Below are 16,609 nucleotides of genomic sequence, written 5' to 3' on the forward strand. Positions count from 1 at the left end.
TTCTGAAAAGGAGGTCAAAACCCCTGGCCTCTGCATCATATGATGCACACAACCATCTTATTTACATGTCCGGACCTATGATGCATAGAGAATAATGATACCAACTCGATTTATTTTATACTCCCTCCGTTCCTTTTTACTCCGCGTATTAGATTTGTCTAAAGTTAAAGTCTTTGAAGTCTGACCATGTTTGTACAAAAAAGTATTACAATTCATAATACAGAATCAATATCATTAGATCCATCATAGAATATATTTTAATATTATATTTATTTGTCGTAGTAAATGTTTGATAATTTTTAATATAAATTTGGAAAGTGAGCAAAGTTTGACTTCTGAGAAATCTAATATGCAGAGTAAAAAGGACTTGAGGGAGTATCTACAACGTAGGTGGTGGAAAGTACTCCCTCTGTATCAAAATATAAGACGTTTTTGCAGTTTAAATAAGATACTTTGCTTCTTCTCCAAGTGATAAGATACTGTACTAGGTAAATTAATTGGAGACTTCACGCAAAAAAATAATAATTGGAGAGGACAAATGACAACAACGTAGATCTGCTCGTGTGGGCCCTGGCAGACCCATGGCCCACGCCTGCCAGAACACGTCACCCTGTGCCCCCATCACTCTTTCTCACTCATCCCTAAAAAAAATCACTCTTTCTCACTCGCGCGCGGTCTCTCTATCTGTACAGAAGACCGCCGTATAGTACGCGCAGACAGTGTACTGTGTATGTACACACACCGATCGCTGAGATCGGCAAGCAAATCGCGGGTTCGTCGCTGCGACTTTGGACCAGCTGCCACCTTAACTTAAGCCCTCCAAAGCGTCACATGGCCATGGCTGGACGATTGGTCGCAGGATTCCCAACCCCGGACCAAAATTTTCGTACAGAACGAATAACTGCGCCATCAAACAAGGTCACCCGGAGCTGCATGTGGATCGAATCCGATGTGCCATGATCCGATCTCATCCGTCGAATGGTACTTGTCTATCTAGGAGTAGTTGTTAACCTGCGACCGTACGTCCAGATGTCGATGCTAAGTTTTCCTCCTTGGAAAGCAGACAATGGGGGCTGGCTCAGACATACGGAAATTCTCTTATGGGTGAACTTACGGAGTAACATGGAGGCCCACGGGTGAAAATAAGAGCTCACGCTACGCGTTGGCCGACGCTCCGAGACCGTCATCGCAACGTCTCGTATTTGTTGCGCTCGTCGTTATGCAACATCATCATCGTTGCAGTTACCGTCGTAGCCCTTGTGGTTGTGTCATCACAGCATTGCCACCGTTGCGAGCGTTGTTGTGATAGTAGCGCCGTTGGTGTGGTCGTCGCCGGCGCAAACAACGCAACAACGCTGTTGTTTGCGACAACGCCTTGCAGCACGGTGACGCCCTCTCAACCCTGGCTCGCAGCACCCCAATACTCCCCTCCATCGACGCCTGCCTGCAACACGGTCACAAGGCCTCCGCCATGGATCTGTCCCATGCCGCCAGCGAACAATGCCCCCTGAAGCACCGGTGCTCGCCTGCAGCACAGCTGCAAGACCTCCATGGATCAAATCCGGTGGCGAACGGTGCCCGTTTGTAGCACTACTAGTGCCTGCAACAGTTATGTAGCATTAGGCAGCGGGTTTGGTCCACACCACGACGGCGAGCAGCACACGGCTGCAGCACTGGCACCTTGTAGCAGGCCACGCCATGGATCTGGCGATCTTAATGCAGCCAATCGATCTAGAGCTTGGCTGACAGCGCGTTGCAACACCACTGTATGGAGAAGAGAGAAGGGAGGCGAAAGAGAAGAGCAACACGAGCTTGACCGTTTCCAACGATATGGGAGAGAATACCGTTTCGAGCGAGAAAGTTTGGCAGGGAAAGCTCGTGTGGGACCACACATGACGCGTGGTGTTCCAGCAAGGTGGCTGATTTCTGGATGAAATCAAATGTCTGTGTTAAAAAATTTAACTGTTTTCCAAAAGTAAGAGGGGGTTAGAACATCTCCAGCTGGAATGGGCTAATTTGACCCGCTAGTTATCCGGATCTAAAGTAGTCTAGTCGCTGGAGAACCCCTTTCGGTAGGTGGAAGAATGACAACATATATAAAACCATGTTGCTTAGAACTGAATTGATCAAGATCAATCGTCCCCCGTAAGACAAGAGCTTGGCCTTCCAACTGGCTAAGCGTTTCTCAAGTCTCTCTTCCACATGTTTCCACTCAGCGATAGTTAAGCGCCGATAGTGTATGGGAATACTCAGATATCGAATCGGAAACTGCCCGAGCTGGCATCCAAAAATCTCAGCATACTCAGGTGCTGATTCTGCGGCATCGCCAAAGCAAAAAAGTTCGCTCTTATAAAAATTAATTTTGAGACTAGAAAGTTCCTCAAAAGCACATAAGAGCAACTTGAGATTTCTTGCCTTATCTAGATCATGATCCATGAATAGAATAGTGTCATCCGCATATTGTAGAATAGATAGACCATCTTCTACCAAGTGTGGAATGACACCACTAATTTGACCGTTCAGCTTAGCCCGCTCAACAAGGATAGCTAGCATGTCGGCCACAATGTTAAACAAAATAGGAGAAGCGGGGTCCCCTTGGCGAAGCCCCTTCCTTGTCTGAAAATAGTTGCCAACGTCATCATTAACTTTTATAGCCACACTGCCTCCAGAGACAAAGCTCTCTACCCAACGACACCATTTTTGTGATGTCCAGACACTGTCGTTTGGAAGGTCCGAGTAAAGATGCTCTAGGTGGAGAGAAGGACATGTACGGGCACGGCTGTAAACCCCGTCAACCGTTCGTAAGTCTAGCATTTATACTGAATAATGTGTGCTAGCTAGGGGATCACCCAGCAGCTAGCTGTGGCCTGCTCCGGATCTCTCTAGCTGGATCATTTCACTGCCCATGCGATCGATCTGCGATTAACCATGCACACAACACAACTGGCGGCGTAACAGTGACATTGTCCTATTCCCTTGTTCCTGCCTGCGCACATATAACTTCTGTATGCAGTATGTACCCGCTGCACCGTATATATGCGACACCGCCTGCCACTGCCAGCCTCGCCGTGATTACCCACTGTATGGCCGTCATCTCATCTCCCCCTCACGAGGTCAACACGGCATGCAGTAACTTTTCCATGAGGGAGAAAAAACATTCTACAGTGCACCCTTGTGAACAGTAAAATTGAAAAAAAATAAACAAATTCTACTCCCTCTGTTCACTTTTGTAAGACCTTGAAGACATTTCAGACAATATACAAAACAACCCATTTTGAGTTATCTGAAATGACTTACGAAAGTGAACGGAGGGAGTAATAATTCTAAAAACTTTTGGCAGCAAAAAATGTTGAATGTTCTATGTACGTGCAAATTTCAATGAGAACTAACACTCCTAATGCTCCGGGGAAAAATTGTTGCTCCAAAAAGAACATTTCTCTTTCTGAAAGCATTTTGATGCGCACATTTTGTAATTTTTGCCCAGGCCTACGTGAATGTGATTTCATCTAAAAAATTTGCACACAGGATGAAAAAAAAAACAATCTTCGTTGTAAAAAAATATGAGAATTTTTTAGTACTTTTTTTCAATTTTACGGTTCATCGCAGGAGAATTTAAGCTCCGGATTAGAAGGACACCTTCCGTTTCTACATAGTAGTAATATGTAGTACTAGTAACGACAACAAAAAAACCCTTAAAAACGATAATGAAATGTTAATTTCTACAGACACTAGTACAGTACAAATTTTTTACTGACATTAGCAATAAATAAAAATAATGAGGACCCATCCTGGGTAGCGTCGTCCGGGTCGGTCCAGGGTGTATGAAACCTGGAGACTTTGGCCCTGCCTGTGCATGGCCCTGTATCCTCGGGTGTGCGCCTTTGCAGATCATCATTTGGCATGTTGCGCAGTCAATGGCACGTCCGTCACATGCATCCCACGTTGGATCTCAGACTAGTTACTGGTGCGAGCTAGTCGCCAAGATGTGTGGTGCAGTGTGTAGGTAACAAAGTCAGATCGCCCGCCCTGCACCCGGCCGGCTCAGGTTAATGGCTGGCCGGCCGGCCAGGCGAGCTGCAGGTCTCTGAATGTACACATTAGGAGTATGTACTATATGAGACCATATGGCTAGGTTCAGAAAGAAGAAGAAAAATAGATATTTATATCTCAAACCAGCACAGTAAGTACTCCCTCCCTTCACAAATATAAGATGTTTTGGAGTGCACATGAAAAATCCAGGCTCCATGGAGCGCCGGAGCCAAAAGCAATTTCCTCTATGTATCTGTCATATGCTGATTGGTGATTGCATGATTAGTGATGACACCACTGCATAAGAGCAGGTGACAGTTCATTGGACAGGTTCACAGGGTCTTGAAGACAGACCTCAACAGCAAACTGCATGATGTTACTCCCAAAATGGGGATACAAAAATCAACCTTGGTTACATGTATCTCAAAGCAGTAGTGTACTCCCTCCGTTCCTAAATATAGGTATTTTTAGAGATTCCAATACGGACTACATACACACGGAGCAAAATAAATGAATCTACATTCTAAAATATGTCGATATACATACGTATGTAGTTCGTATTGGAATCTCTAAAAATACTAATATTTAGGAACAAAGGGAGTATATACCAAGGTCTGTACATGTATAATATGCTGATTGCATCATTAGTGCTTAGTATACCAAGGTCTGTACATGTATAATATGCTGATTGCATCATTAGTCATTATCAAACTGAAAAGAGCAGATGACAAGTCACTGGATAGCTTCACAGGGTCTTAAAGAAAGAACCAGCAGAAACTTGACCCACTTTTCTACACAACTCAACAGCAAACTGCGACATAAAATGGGGCTAAAAGGATCTCGACGATCATCTCGGAAAGGGACATCTGGAGAATCGAAAAGATAATAGTAGTAAAGAAGTACGTAACAGATACTCATGGTACATATGCAAGCATTGGCGATCAGATAGCATGTTATGATAGGTGTTCAAGTAGTGTGCATGATCCTTTCAGGCATACAAACAGATACGGCAGGCAACATATATTACACACAGCTCAGTATGAGGCATGAGCTGAGATTATTTTCTCTTTACTTAAAGTTTCAGGTTTAGGCGCCAGCTAGCTACTACGACGCTTCATCCTGCTGCGTGTGTCGCAGTCTGCACACATTGAAGTTAAGAACATGTGCATCACAACATGATTTTCGAACAAAACCAAGGGGAGAGCAGATGCCTTTCACTTCAATGGGTTTCCTGGGAGGAAAAGGTCTTCCTTCAGTACATGCTCCCATTCTGACGGTGAGTGGCTCAAGCTTAGCTGCTTCTCATGCAAATGCACATTTGCAGGTTTCATGAGACTCTTCAAGCAATGTACTGACGTACTGGCTTGCGGTTCTGCTACCCACTTCGTCAGATAAGGCTCTGCACCCAGCATCACCAGGCAAATCAGTCTTCAACAGCATCAGGCAAATCAGTCTTCTGAATTAGCTCTCATCGCACGCCGCGGCCAGGTTGTTTTCTTTCAAAGCGACACACCCAATCATTTGAACGAAAAACCTCTTGTCACCCATTCACGATGCTGCTATTGTTATGTTCACGTCTTTTCAGGACTTGCAGCCTGGCCATAACAGCATCTTCAAGCTCACAGAATCCATTTTTACTTGTTGTTTTGCTGTTTGGATGTGATGAGCTTGGCCATAAAAGCACCGTGTGTTTTGCTTCCTCACTACATTCTAGCTGACCTTATGTTGGTGCACTCATCCAATGAGCTTGTATTATTGTTACAGCTCGTAAAGTTGTGAAGTGCAGCAATAGTAGCACCATCAGCCTCATCCCCTTCATTGATACTTGCTTCGGAAAACTCTTTGATGATGCCCTCCAGGCCTCCACTAAAGAGTTTATACTATCATCAACAGCATCATAAAAAAAGGTGTCATCAACAACACCTGTCCTGTTACAATTATGTATTTCTTTTTGCTGCTCAGTATTCCCCTCATGGGAGCAACCTATACTCTCATCACGTAGCTTCAAAACTTTCAGTCAAGCAAACACATCAGCATCAAACAAAAGCACAATGATATGCGATTCAAGTATATGATTAACCAAGAATATAGAAACATTTCAAATAATTTCCTATTACCTATTCAAACGAAGCCCAAACTATAACTAATCTGCTTAGCTCTCGGTTCATCGTAGGTCAGCACCAACCTGAAAGTAACTCAGCAGACATATAGGATGTGAGGGGAAAAAATGTTTTTTTTTTGTTGTTGCGGAAAGGCTTTTCTGACAACACATCAGTTGAGCCTTTTTGAAAGGATGGCTGTAAAATGGCCAGGAGTGTAGGGACAACAACTGGAATACATAAGCAGTCCAACTGGAGTACCTGTGAAACTTGAAAAGGTAGCATCTAAACTTTTTGTAACAGAATATTGTGTCCTACTTTAGATGCTACCTTTCATGATTAGTGGAGCTGGTATTCCTGTAGATGTTAATTTACCATGAGTTTGTTCTGTCTTTTTTTTTTGGCGGGTTTATTTACTGCAGATGCACCTGTGATCCTATGAAGCATTCTCATAGAACATATCTTTTTTTCTTCTTCTGTATTGATAATAAAGTTAGGCTGGTTTTTTGGGGTATCTTATCTCAAATATTCTTGTATTTGACAAAGCAGTCTGCTATCTGCAGCCTGGAAGATGTGGATGTTATCAAGGAAGGAAAGGTTAGTATTAGTTCCATGATAGAAAGGGATGTGCACACTAAATCTGCAGCTTGCGTAGGTAGCGTCACTAATTTTGATGAGGGTAGAATTGCTGGATACTGAGAGAGTAAATGTATCTGTTGATGGGGGTAAAACTCATAGGTATCAGGAAAGAAATGTGCAGTACATCTCTGATGGAGCTCAAATTGACAAGTGGGCATGGATACCTTTTGTGGCTACGTTGGACATGCCATCAAATGCTGAGATAGTAGCTAAGGCAGTAAGTAAATTCACTACTGGATGCATTACTGTTTCATCTTTTGTTGCTTAGATGAACATGGCAGGTGTTGCATTAGCCCTGAGGTGCAGACTAAAAAAGACAGAAGAACATGGGAGGTGTTGTGTTCTGTCTGATAAACAACACAATTCCAGTTGCAACGATGTGATGTCCCCCCTCATATGTGGAAAGACCTCTGCATGCAGTTGAAACGGCACTGATACTACCAGTGATTTAAAAAGAGAAAAGATACTACATGTGAATTCACATGTGTGTCCTAACCTCAATTACATATGGGCCGCCTAAAAGCTAAACCCCTCCCTGTAAGGACATTCTTCGTCCTACAACTGTGCCTCGTCACAAATGTAAAATATCGATCGTCTTACCTTCATGTAAGAAATGCAACTTTGGCATCATTTCTGAAGTGCTTTGCTGATGAAAAATGTCCCGAGAGCTAGAAAAAAGAGGAGCAAAATCATCCTTTCCTAAGTGCTTTTTGCTGCTTCTCCATGTCCCTCCCTGCAAAAGATAATGAGAAACATTTGAAATCACTTACTGCAAGTCTGCAAAAATGTTGAATTGCAAAAGGGAAAACGAAAATTCCCAGCCGAACTCTGCCTTTGTCTAAAGAATCATTACTGACAGCATTTGAGACTTGACTCCTGATTGTGTATATGACCTTGAGCATTTTGTCTAAAGAATCCTTAGCTAACTGGTGTTTCACGTCTTTCTCTCCTGATTCAGACAAGACCTTTGCTGATGATGTCCTGCAGTGAGGCTGCAGGGAAGATGACGATTCACACGAGTTACATCTTTCATACAAAATATCTTGATTGTAACCCCAGAAGTGCTGAAATAGTTTTCTTAACAGAGCTTCACAAACTTGTTCATGCAGCTAAATGGCAAGGCACTTATGTTCATGCAAAAGCACATGGTAGCAATTGTTTCAACAACCTGCATTGTCTCTGGTTGCTCTGGCGCTTCTTGATTTTGTACTCGAGATGGCTTTCATTGTTTCCGAATATCGCGTGAATGCCTACAATATAAAGCATCACGCTAAACTGAGGCACGGATTTTATGTTGGCATCACTACAGAGACAGCAGCAAAATGATAACTATTGACTACAGTACTGAACAGCTTGAGGCTCTTATACTTGTTTCTTGTGGAACTAAACGACTACATAAACTTTCGGAATAACTTATGATAGCTGCCATTGGATCAACTGCGTAGTTTTCAGATGAAATAAATAAATAAAGGCAGCCCCTGGTCGCTGGTCAGCTCTATATGACCTGATCCTTTGAAACTTGCGCAGAAGCAGCGTGAGCAACCTTTGCGGCACCTCCGGAGGGAAAAGCCTCGGAATCTCGTCCTTTGCGATGGTCTCATAGACACACCTGCGGATCAGCTGCAACAGAGAGAAGTACATAGCATTAAGCACAGAGCCAAGCTCCTTTGGCATAAATGTCTCTGCATTTGGCGCGAGCGACGGCGCGGAAGGAAGAAAGGAAGGGGAGCGGGTAGCTACGGCCGGGGTCGAGCTCCGGGGCCAGCGGCGGGAGGTGCGCGTGCCCCCAGAGCGCCGCCGCCGATGTCGTCCCGTGTTGCCGCTCCTCCATCGCCGGCCGGGTTCCGCCGCCGCGTGCGGGGAGACTATGGGCCAACACGTGAGTAGCAAAGGCAACGCGGGTTGCTAGCGGGCTGAATTTAGGCAACGGGCCTTGACTGGTAAGAGGGGGGAAGATGACGGGGTCTCGCCTTCAGCGAGAGGGGAGGAAGCACTCGCTGAAGGGGGAAACCTAGATGGACGGACCACCAGAACGGGATGCCACTGCCTCCTTTTCTCGTTTTTTCTTACGTTTTCTGTTTCGTTTTTTTTTGCCTTTTTTTACTTCTGTTTATACTTTAAAATATTCTAAATGTATATATTATAAAAAAAATCTATTGAAACATTTCAAAAATGTTGAACAATTATTTGAAAATTTTGAACAAGTATCTGAAAACTGTTGAATAGGTATTTGAAAAATGTTGAAGAAGTATTTTAAAAAAATGTTGATCGTGTATATATAAATGTTAATCAAGCATTTGAAAAAATGTTGAACAAGTATTTGAATAATATTGAACAATTATCTCAATAATGTTGAACAGGTATTTGAAAAAAATGTTGACCATGTATATAAAAATGTTGAACGCATATTTGAATAATGTTGAACAAGTATTTCAAATTTTTGAATAAGTATTAAAAATGTTCAACAAGTATTCGAAAATGTTGAATAAGTATTAAAAATGTTGAACAAGGATTTGAAAATGTTGAATAAGTATTAAAAAATATTGAGCAAGTATTCCAAAAATGTTGAACATGTTTTTGAAAAATGTTGAATAAGTGTTAAATGTTGAAAAAGTATTTAAAACATATTGAATAAGCGCTCGGACAATGTTGAACTTGTATACAAAAGATGTTGATCACTTATTAAAAAAATTGACATATACGAAAATGTAGAGTGAAAATGAAAACAAACATAAGAAAAAACAAATAGAAAACTAAAATGGAGAAGGAAAAACAAACAAAAAAGGAGAAGAAACAAAATGCAAGAAAACAAAAAATGAATAAACAAAATGCAAGAAAGAATGGAAAGAAAATGGAGAAGAAACAAATAAAATAAACAAAAAAAACAGAAAAAAAAACTGGCTAGAATAGCCTCAAGTAGGACGCGCCCTACAACTAATCACGAGATGGACCCTAGGCGGAGTGGCTAGCTGCAGCTGAAATGAGCAATGCTACACAGACGATACATGTGTGCACGATTTGTGGACGATGGACAACAGCACCATTGGATTGTATTGTTTAACAAATCTGCACTGTTCAAGAAAGCCATCGTCCAGATATCGTGCATGCATAATCGTCTGTAGAGTAGTTTCGAGCTGAAATCTGACTGGAGATCCCTGGTTCTCCCATTTCTTCGCCTCTTTTTTTAATCGCTACGCTCGCGCCAGCGGGCTGGCCCAATACGACGCACCTTCAGCGAGCGTTCCCCTGTCGCTCGCTTAAGGCGATAAATAGTCACCGCAGAAGATGACTACCATTTCGTACCAGGCCCATCCATTAGCAGCATGTCTCTCTCTCTCTCTCTCTCTCTCTCTCTCTCTCTCTCACACACACACACACACAAAAAAAAGAAGAAGAAGAGAAGACGAAAATGCCCTCTAATCCCAAGCTCTAATGCCCCTCTATCAGCAGTAAAATTGAAAAAAAATTGGTTGAAAACAAACATTGCTTAGTTTTCTTCATATGTGCAATTTTGATGATGAAATCACATTTGTGGAGGTCTGAGGAAAATAAGAAAATAAGCACATCAAAATGCTTTTAAAAATAATAATATTTTAAAGCATTGACTTTTCTTTTGCCCAAAGCATTAGGAATGTTTTTACTTCACAAAAATGTGCACGTATGTAGAACATTCAACACTGCTTGTTGCCAAAATTTTAGATTTTTTTTAGTATTTTTCTTAGTTTTTTTTATTTAACTGTTCATGAGGGTGCATTTGAGATCGAAGGCAGAAAATCCACATCCGAGAGAAGAGACATTCTCCTACCAGCATATATATATCTTTCTTTACCACTAGTAGAAAAAGGGTCATCTGTCCCGGTTGGTAAGGGCCTTTTGTCCCAGTTGTTGAACCGGGACTAAAGGGTCGTTATTAATGCCCTAGCCCTTTAGTCCCGGTTCTTACACGAACCGGGACAGATGAGCCTCCACGTGGCCGCTGCGGCCAGCCCAGGCAGGAGGGCCTTTTGTCCCGGTTGGTGTCACCAACCGGGACCAAAAGGCATCCACGCGTCAGCATTTCAGTGGCTGGGGTTTTTGTTTTTTTTAAAGGAGGGGGGGTTTAGGGGGTAATTTAGGGTGTGTAAGCTAGCTAACAGAGAGAACTGTCCTCTCTTATTTCCGTGCTTGATTTACCAATGCTACTGCTATGCCTAAACATGGCTTGGATTAAAGTGAAGGCAACATGTGATGCATGTCGAAAGTAATATTAATCCTAACTTGATCAAGTTTGGATTAGTACTACTTTCGACATGCACCACATGCTTGTTGCCTTCACTTAATTCCAATCCATGTTCATTTCACCCACTGATATATAATAACTCTTCATGCCCGCATCATGCATTATCATAATAACAAGTCCTACTAATCATCATCATACAACTTCTACTCGTTATTAATAACAAGTCATACGATCATCATCCTCATAGTCATCGAACCAACCCTACTTAATTGTTCTTAGCACATGATCATCAGTATTAGGTAGGACCTAAATACCCTCTTTAAGGTAAAATAGCATAAAACAATATAGACCCCGACTCTCCATTATGGAGAATGGAGATCATCCTGTCTCCAATTTTTGCGCTTCGCTTCCTTTTGCTTCCAAGAACCTCCTTGCGACTGTCCATACATTTTTTCCATTCTTTGATTTTCATGTCTCCACTTCTTTTAGACATCCGGTATGAACAGTTGAGATTCGTAGGATGACCTGGTTGTATGTTCAAAACATCAAGGCTACCATTCTGATACATCAAATGAGGCACACAATCCTCTGGGATTATCTGTTGAAAAACATAGTAATAACTTCATAGTTAGCAATGATGTACTAGTTTTAGAAGTATGCAAAAGATGCACGGATGTCGTAATAGTAAGAAATCTTACCAAGGTATCTCCATAGTAGTTACTGTTGGGGATCGTAGCAGAAATTAAAAAATTTCTACGCATCACCAAGATCAATCTATGGAGTCATCTAGCAACGAGAGAGAGGAGTGCATCCACATACCCTTGTAGATCACGAGCGGAAGCGTTCAAGTGAACGGGGTTGATGGAGTCGTACTCGTCGTGATCCAAATCACCGATGACCGAGCGCCGAACGGACGGCACCTCCGCGTTCAACACACGTACGGAGCAGCGACGTCTCCTCCTTCTTGATCCAGCAAGGGGGAAGGAGAGGTTGATGGAGATCCAGCAGCACGACGGCGTGGTGGTGGAAGTAGCGGGGATCTCGGCAGGGCTTCGCCAAGCTCAGCGAGAGGGAGAGGTGTCACGGGAGGGAGAGGGAGGCGCCAGGGGCTGTGGTGCGGCTGCCCTCCCTCCCCCCTCCTATATATAGGCCTCCTGGGGGGCGCCGGCCCTAGGAGATCTGATCTCCAAGTGGGGTGGCGGCCAAGGGGTGGCTTCCCCCCCCCCCCAAGCCAAGTGGGGGGCGCCCCCACCCCTAGGGTTTCCAACCCTAGGCGCAGGGGAGGCCCAAGGGGGGCGCACCAGCCCACCAGGGGCTGGTTCCCCTCCCACTTCAGCCCATGGGGCCCTCCGGAATAGGTGGCCCCACCCGGTGGTCCCGGTACAATACCGGTGACCCCCGAAACTTTCCCGGTGGCCGAAACTGGACTTCCTATATACAATTCTTCACCTGCGGACCATTCCGGAACTCCTCGTGACGTCCAGGATCTCATCCGGGACTCCGAACAACTTTCGGGTTACCGCATACTAATATCTCTACAACCCTAGCGTCACCGAACCTTAAGTGTGTAGACCCTACGGGTTCGGGAGACATGCAGACATGACCGAGACGACTCTCCGGTCAATAACCAACAGCGGGATCTGGATACCCATGTTGGCTCCCACATGTTCCACGATGATCTCATCGGATGAACCACGATGTCGAGGATTCAATCAATCCCGTATACAATTCCCTTTGTCAATCGGTACGTTACTTGCCCGAGATTCGATCGTCGGTATCCCAATACCTCGTTCAATCTCGTTACCGGCAAGTCACTTTACTCGTACCATAATGCATGATCCCGTGACCAACCACTTGGTCACTTTGAGCTCATTATGATGATGCATTACCGAGTGGGCCCAGAGATACCTCTCCGTCATACGGAGTGACAAATCCCAGTCTCGATCCGTGTCAACCCAACAGACACTTTCAGAGATACCTGTAGTGTACCTTTATAGTCACCCAGTTACGTTATGACGTTTGGTACACCCAAAGCACTCCTACGGCATCCGGGAGTTACACGATCTCATGGTCTAAGGAAATGATACTTGACATTGGAAAAGCTCTAGCAAACGAACTGCACGATCTTTGTGCTATGCTTAGGATTGGGTCTTGTCCATCACATCATTCTCCTAATGATGTGATCCCGTTATCAATGACATCCAATGTCCATAGTCAAGAAACCATGACTATCTGTTGATCAACGAGCTAGTCAACTAGAGGCTCACTAGGGACATGTTGTGGTCTATGTATTCACACATGTATTACGATTTCCGGATAACACAATTATAGCATGAACAATAGACAATTATCATGAACAAGGAAATATAATAATAACCATTTTATTATTGCCTCTAGGGCATATTTCCAACAGTCTCCCACTTGCACTAGAGTCAATAATCTAGTTACATTGTGATGAATCGAACACCCATAGAGTTCTGGTGTTGATCATGTTTTGCTCTAGGGAGAGGTTTAGTCAACGGATCTGCTACATTCAGGTCCGTATGTACTTTACAAATATCTATGTCTCCATTTTGAACATTTTCACGAATGGAGTTGAAGCGACGCTTAATATGCCTGGTCTTCCTATGAAACCTGGGCTCCTTGGCAAGGGCAATAGCTCCAGTGTTGTCACAGAAGAGAGTCATCGGGCCCGACGCATTGGGAATCACCCCTAGGTCGGTAATGAACTCCTTTATCCAGATTGCTTCTTGTGCTGCCTCTGAGGCCGCCATGTACTCCGCTTCACATGTAGATCCCGCCACGACGCTTTGCTTGCAACTGCACCAGCTTACTGCCCCACCATTCAAAATATACACGTATCCGGTTTGTGACTTAGAGTCATCCAGATCTGTGTCGAAGCTAGGATCGACAAAACCTTCCGGCTGCATCATATACAATTCTTCCTTAAGAAAGCCGTTAAGGAATGCCGTTTTGACGTCCATTTGCCATATCTCATAATCATAGAATGCAGCAATTGCTAACATGATTCGGACGGACTTCAGCTTCGCTACGGGTGAGAAAGTCTCATCGTAGTCAACCCCTTGAACTTGTCGATAACCCTTAGCGACAAGTCGAGCCTTATAGATGGTCACATTACCATCCGCGTCTGTCTTCTTCTTAAAGATCCATTTATTTTCCATGGCTCGCCGATCATCGGGCAAGTGAGTCAAAGTCCATACTTCGTTTTCATACATGGATCCTATCTCAGATTTCATGGCTTCTAGCCATTTGTCGGAATCTGGGCCCGCCATTGCTTCTTCATAGTTCGAAGGTTCACCGTTGTCTAACAACATGATTTCCAGGACAGGGTTGCCATACCACTCTGGTGTGGAACGTGTCCTTGTGGACCTACGAAGTTCAGTAGGAGCTTGATCCGAAGTACCTTGATCATCATCATCATTAACTTCCTCTCTAGTTGGTGCATGCACCACAGGAACATTTTCCTGAGCTGCGCTACTTTCCGGTTCAAGAGGTAGTACTTCATCAAGTTCCACTTTCCTCCCACTTACTTCTTTCGAGAGAAACTCTTTCTCCAGAAAGGACCCGTTCAGAGCCATCGGTGTAGTAGGTTCTATCTACCATGTTCCGCACATTGTTTGAACAATCAAAATAAGCTGTCAATGAAAATAAGCTGTCAACTATTTTGAAATGAACAATATAAATTAGCTAATAACTATGTTTGAGAAACTCACATAGCGGTAGAATTGGAGGCGTATCAACAAGGACCCAAATGTCCATATTGTCTTGCTCGATGTCAGGATCACCAAGATCCATGGTGACAAGCATACCCTCATCAAAACCATACATCTTGCAAAATGCTTCCCAATTTTTGCAACCAAAATGGGTTGCGCTCTCAGAATTATACAGATCTACTTCAAAATCTATATCATGATGGGTTCTTAGGTGAATTTTCTTTGTTTCCATACTTTCATGGTCTTCAAAACCCATCCTCTCCAAGACGTAGCATCTTGCATGGCATGGGATAAGCTAGTCGAATTGTAAAAGATAAAAAGTACACATTGAAATAGTTGAAGTCGTGCTTAATTATGAAAAAATAACACTTGTCGTTGTTGCGTACCGTTTCAACATCGAAGGTCTCCTCCAGCTTAATACTGAAGCGCCGATCTTCGTCCAGGTGAGGCCTGTCGCACAAACCTCGGTCGTCGTGGCACCAGTCGCACTCCCCCGGGAGACTTTCGTCGTCCGAGTACGACATTTCCTATGTTCATAATTAAAATATTAAACGTCTACAATTAAATATATGTACTAAAAAACCTAAGTTAGATCATTATTATTCATCATGGGTTGACTATCGGTTTGTCGAGTCTTTTCTTGAAAACTCTCAGCTCACGTGGTGTATACATTCGACCGTTGGTGATGGTCGCTCCTCCTTTCATCCCCGAGTGCATTACACCAAAATGTCTAGCACACGGGAATGAAGGAGAAGCGACCCCCACGACAACAGTCGGAATTCTTCGTCCTCTTATATATATATATGGTGGAACTCTCCCTCACTGATTCCTCTCAGACATTTGCGACCGTCGGTGATGGTAGCTCCTTCCTTTTGTTCCCGAGTGCATTACACCAAATTGTCTAGCACACGGGAACGAAGGAGAAGCTACCCCCACGACAACAGTCGGGATTCTTCGTCCTCTCATATATGATGGAGACTCAATAGACTTAAACTCAACCCGAAATATCGTTTAATTAACTTTCTAAAACCGGTTCGTGGCTGGTCTCACCTCGAGGTCGGAGGGGGTAGGTGACGGGGACGACGGCGGGGATGATGGAGGGGGGCTCCTAGATTTCTGCGAAAACAAAAACCCTATAAGCTATCAACTAATCATATGCATATGCCTTGCATAGTGCTCTCCAATTTTAGCATTCAAAGTAGGAGTAGTTTTCCAATTTGAGCATTCAATAAGCAAAATCAAATCACAAAATAAAGTAGTATTCAAATTAGGATGCATTCAATTATAAGCAAAACTACATCATCTCCATGCGTCCGTACATCGTCGAATATTATCACTAATACACCTCGAATACTATCATACATATCGCTAGTACAGCTAGAACCGTAGCACCCAACGGGTATCGGCGCGGGCGGTGGACACCCAAAGGGAAGGAACCATCACAGGATCATAGCTCCAGTGAGATCCCTGAAGAACCTGCCAGGTATTGTCGAACCTGCCCTCCAACGCAACCATGTAGCGACGGACGTGCTGGTCCTCCTCGCTGACACGGTGACGTACCACCTCCGCGGTGTCCGGAATCCTCGGCACCGTCACTGGCCCACGCGACCGCCACCAAACAAGGATCGGGTCAACGACGGGCTGGCTCCTCACCAACCTACGCCCCCCGGAAGGTAGCACCTCCCAAAACCAGCCCGGCGGAGCCCAGTCCCGGACATGGCCCCTCTGATCAAGCCGCCTCCTCCACCGAGTCGACGACGAGGATGCGGGATTGGCAACGTCGACGTCGATGCGGGAATAATTGCTTTAACTAAAAAAATAAACTAGTTCTATTAATTTTCTTGATAAAATAAACTACTTCTATATATAGTAAAATAAAGTAGTTTTAT

General features: G+C 44.0%; 1 protein-coding gene across 1 annotated transcript; it reads right to left on the reverse strand.

Moving 5' to 3' along the window:
* Nucleotides 1–4,903: 4,903 nt before the first annotated feature.
* Nucleotides 4,904–8,662, reverse strand: LOC141022025 (uncharacterized). Its single transcript, XM_073497901.1, has 2 exons — nt 8,440–8,662; nt 4,904–8,387 (listed from the first exon to the last, which is right to left on the reverse strand). The coding sequence occupies exons 1-2, from the start codon at nt 8,596–8,598 to the stop codon at nt 8,181–8,183; spliced, it is 366 nt and encodes a 121-aa protein (XP_073354002.1). The 5' UTR covers nt 8,599–8,662; the 3' UTR covers nt 4,904–8,180.
* Nucleotides 8,663–16,609: the final 7,947 nt, after the last annotated feature.

The sequence above is a fragment of the Aegilops tauschii genome, chromosome 4, assembly GCF_002575655.3.
Source record: "Aegilops tauschii subsp. strangulata cultivar AL8/78 chromosome 4, Aet v6.0, whole genome shotgun sequence".
Taxonomy (NCBI): Eukaryota; Viridiplantae; Streptophyta; class Magnoliopsida; order Poales; family Poaceae; genus Aegilops; species Aegilops tauschii.

Excerpts from the sequence above, each read along its gene's own strand:
- LOC141022025 (XM_073497901.1), bottom strand. The coding sequence starts at position 8,598 with ATGGAGGAGCGGCAACACGGGACGACATCGGCGGCGGCGCTCTGGGGG. Across the intron at positions 8,388-8,439 it reads CCAAATGCAGAGACATTTAT|CTGATCCGCAGGTGTGTCTA; the intron begins GCCAAAGGAGCT and ends TCTCTGTTGCAG.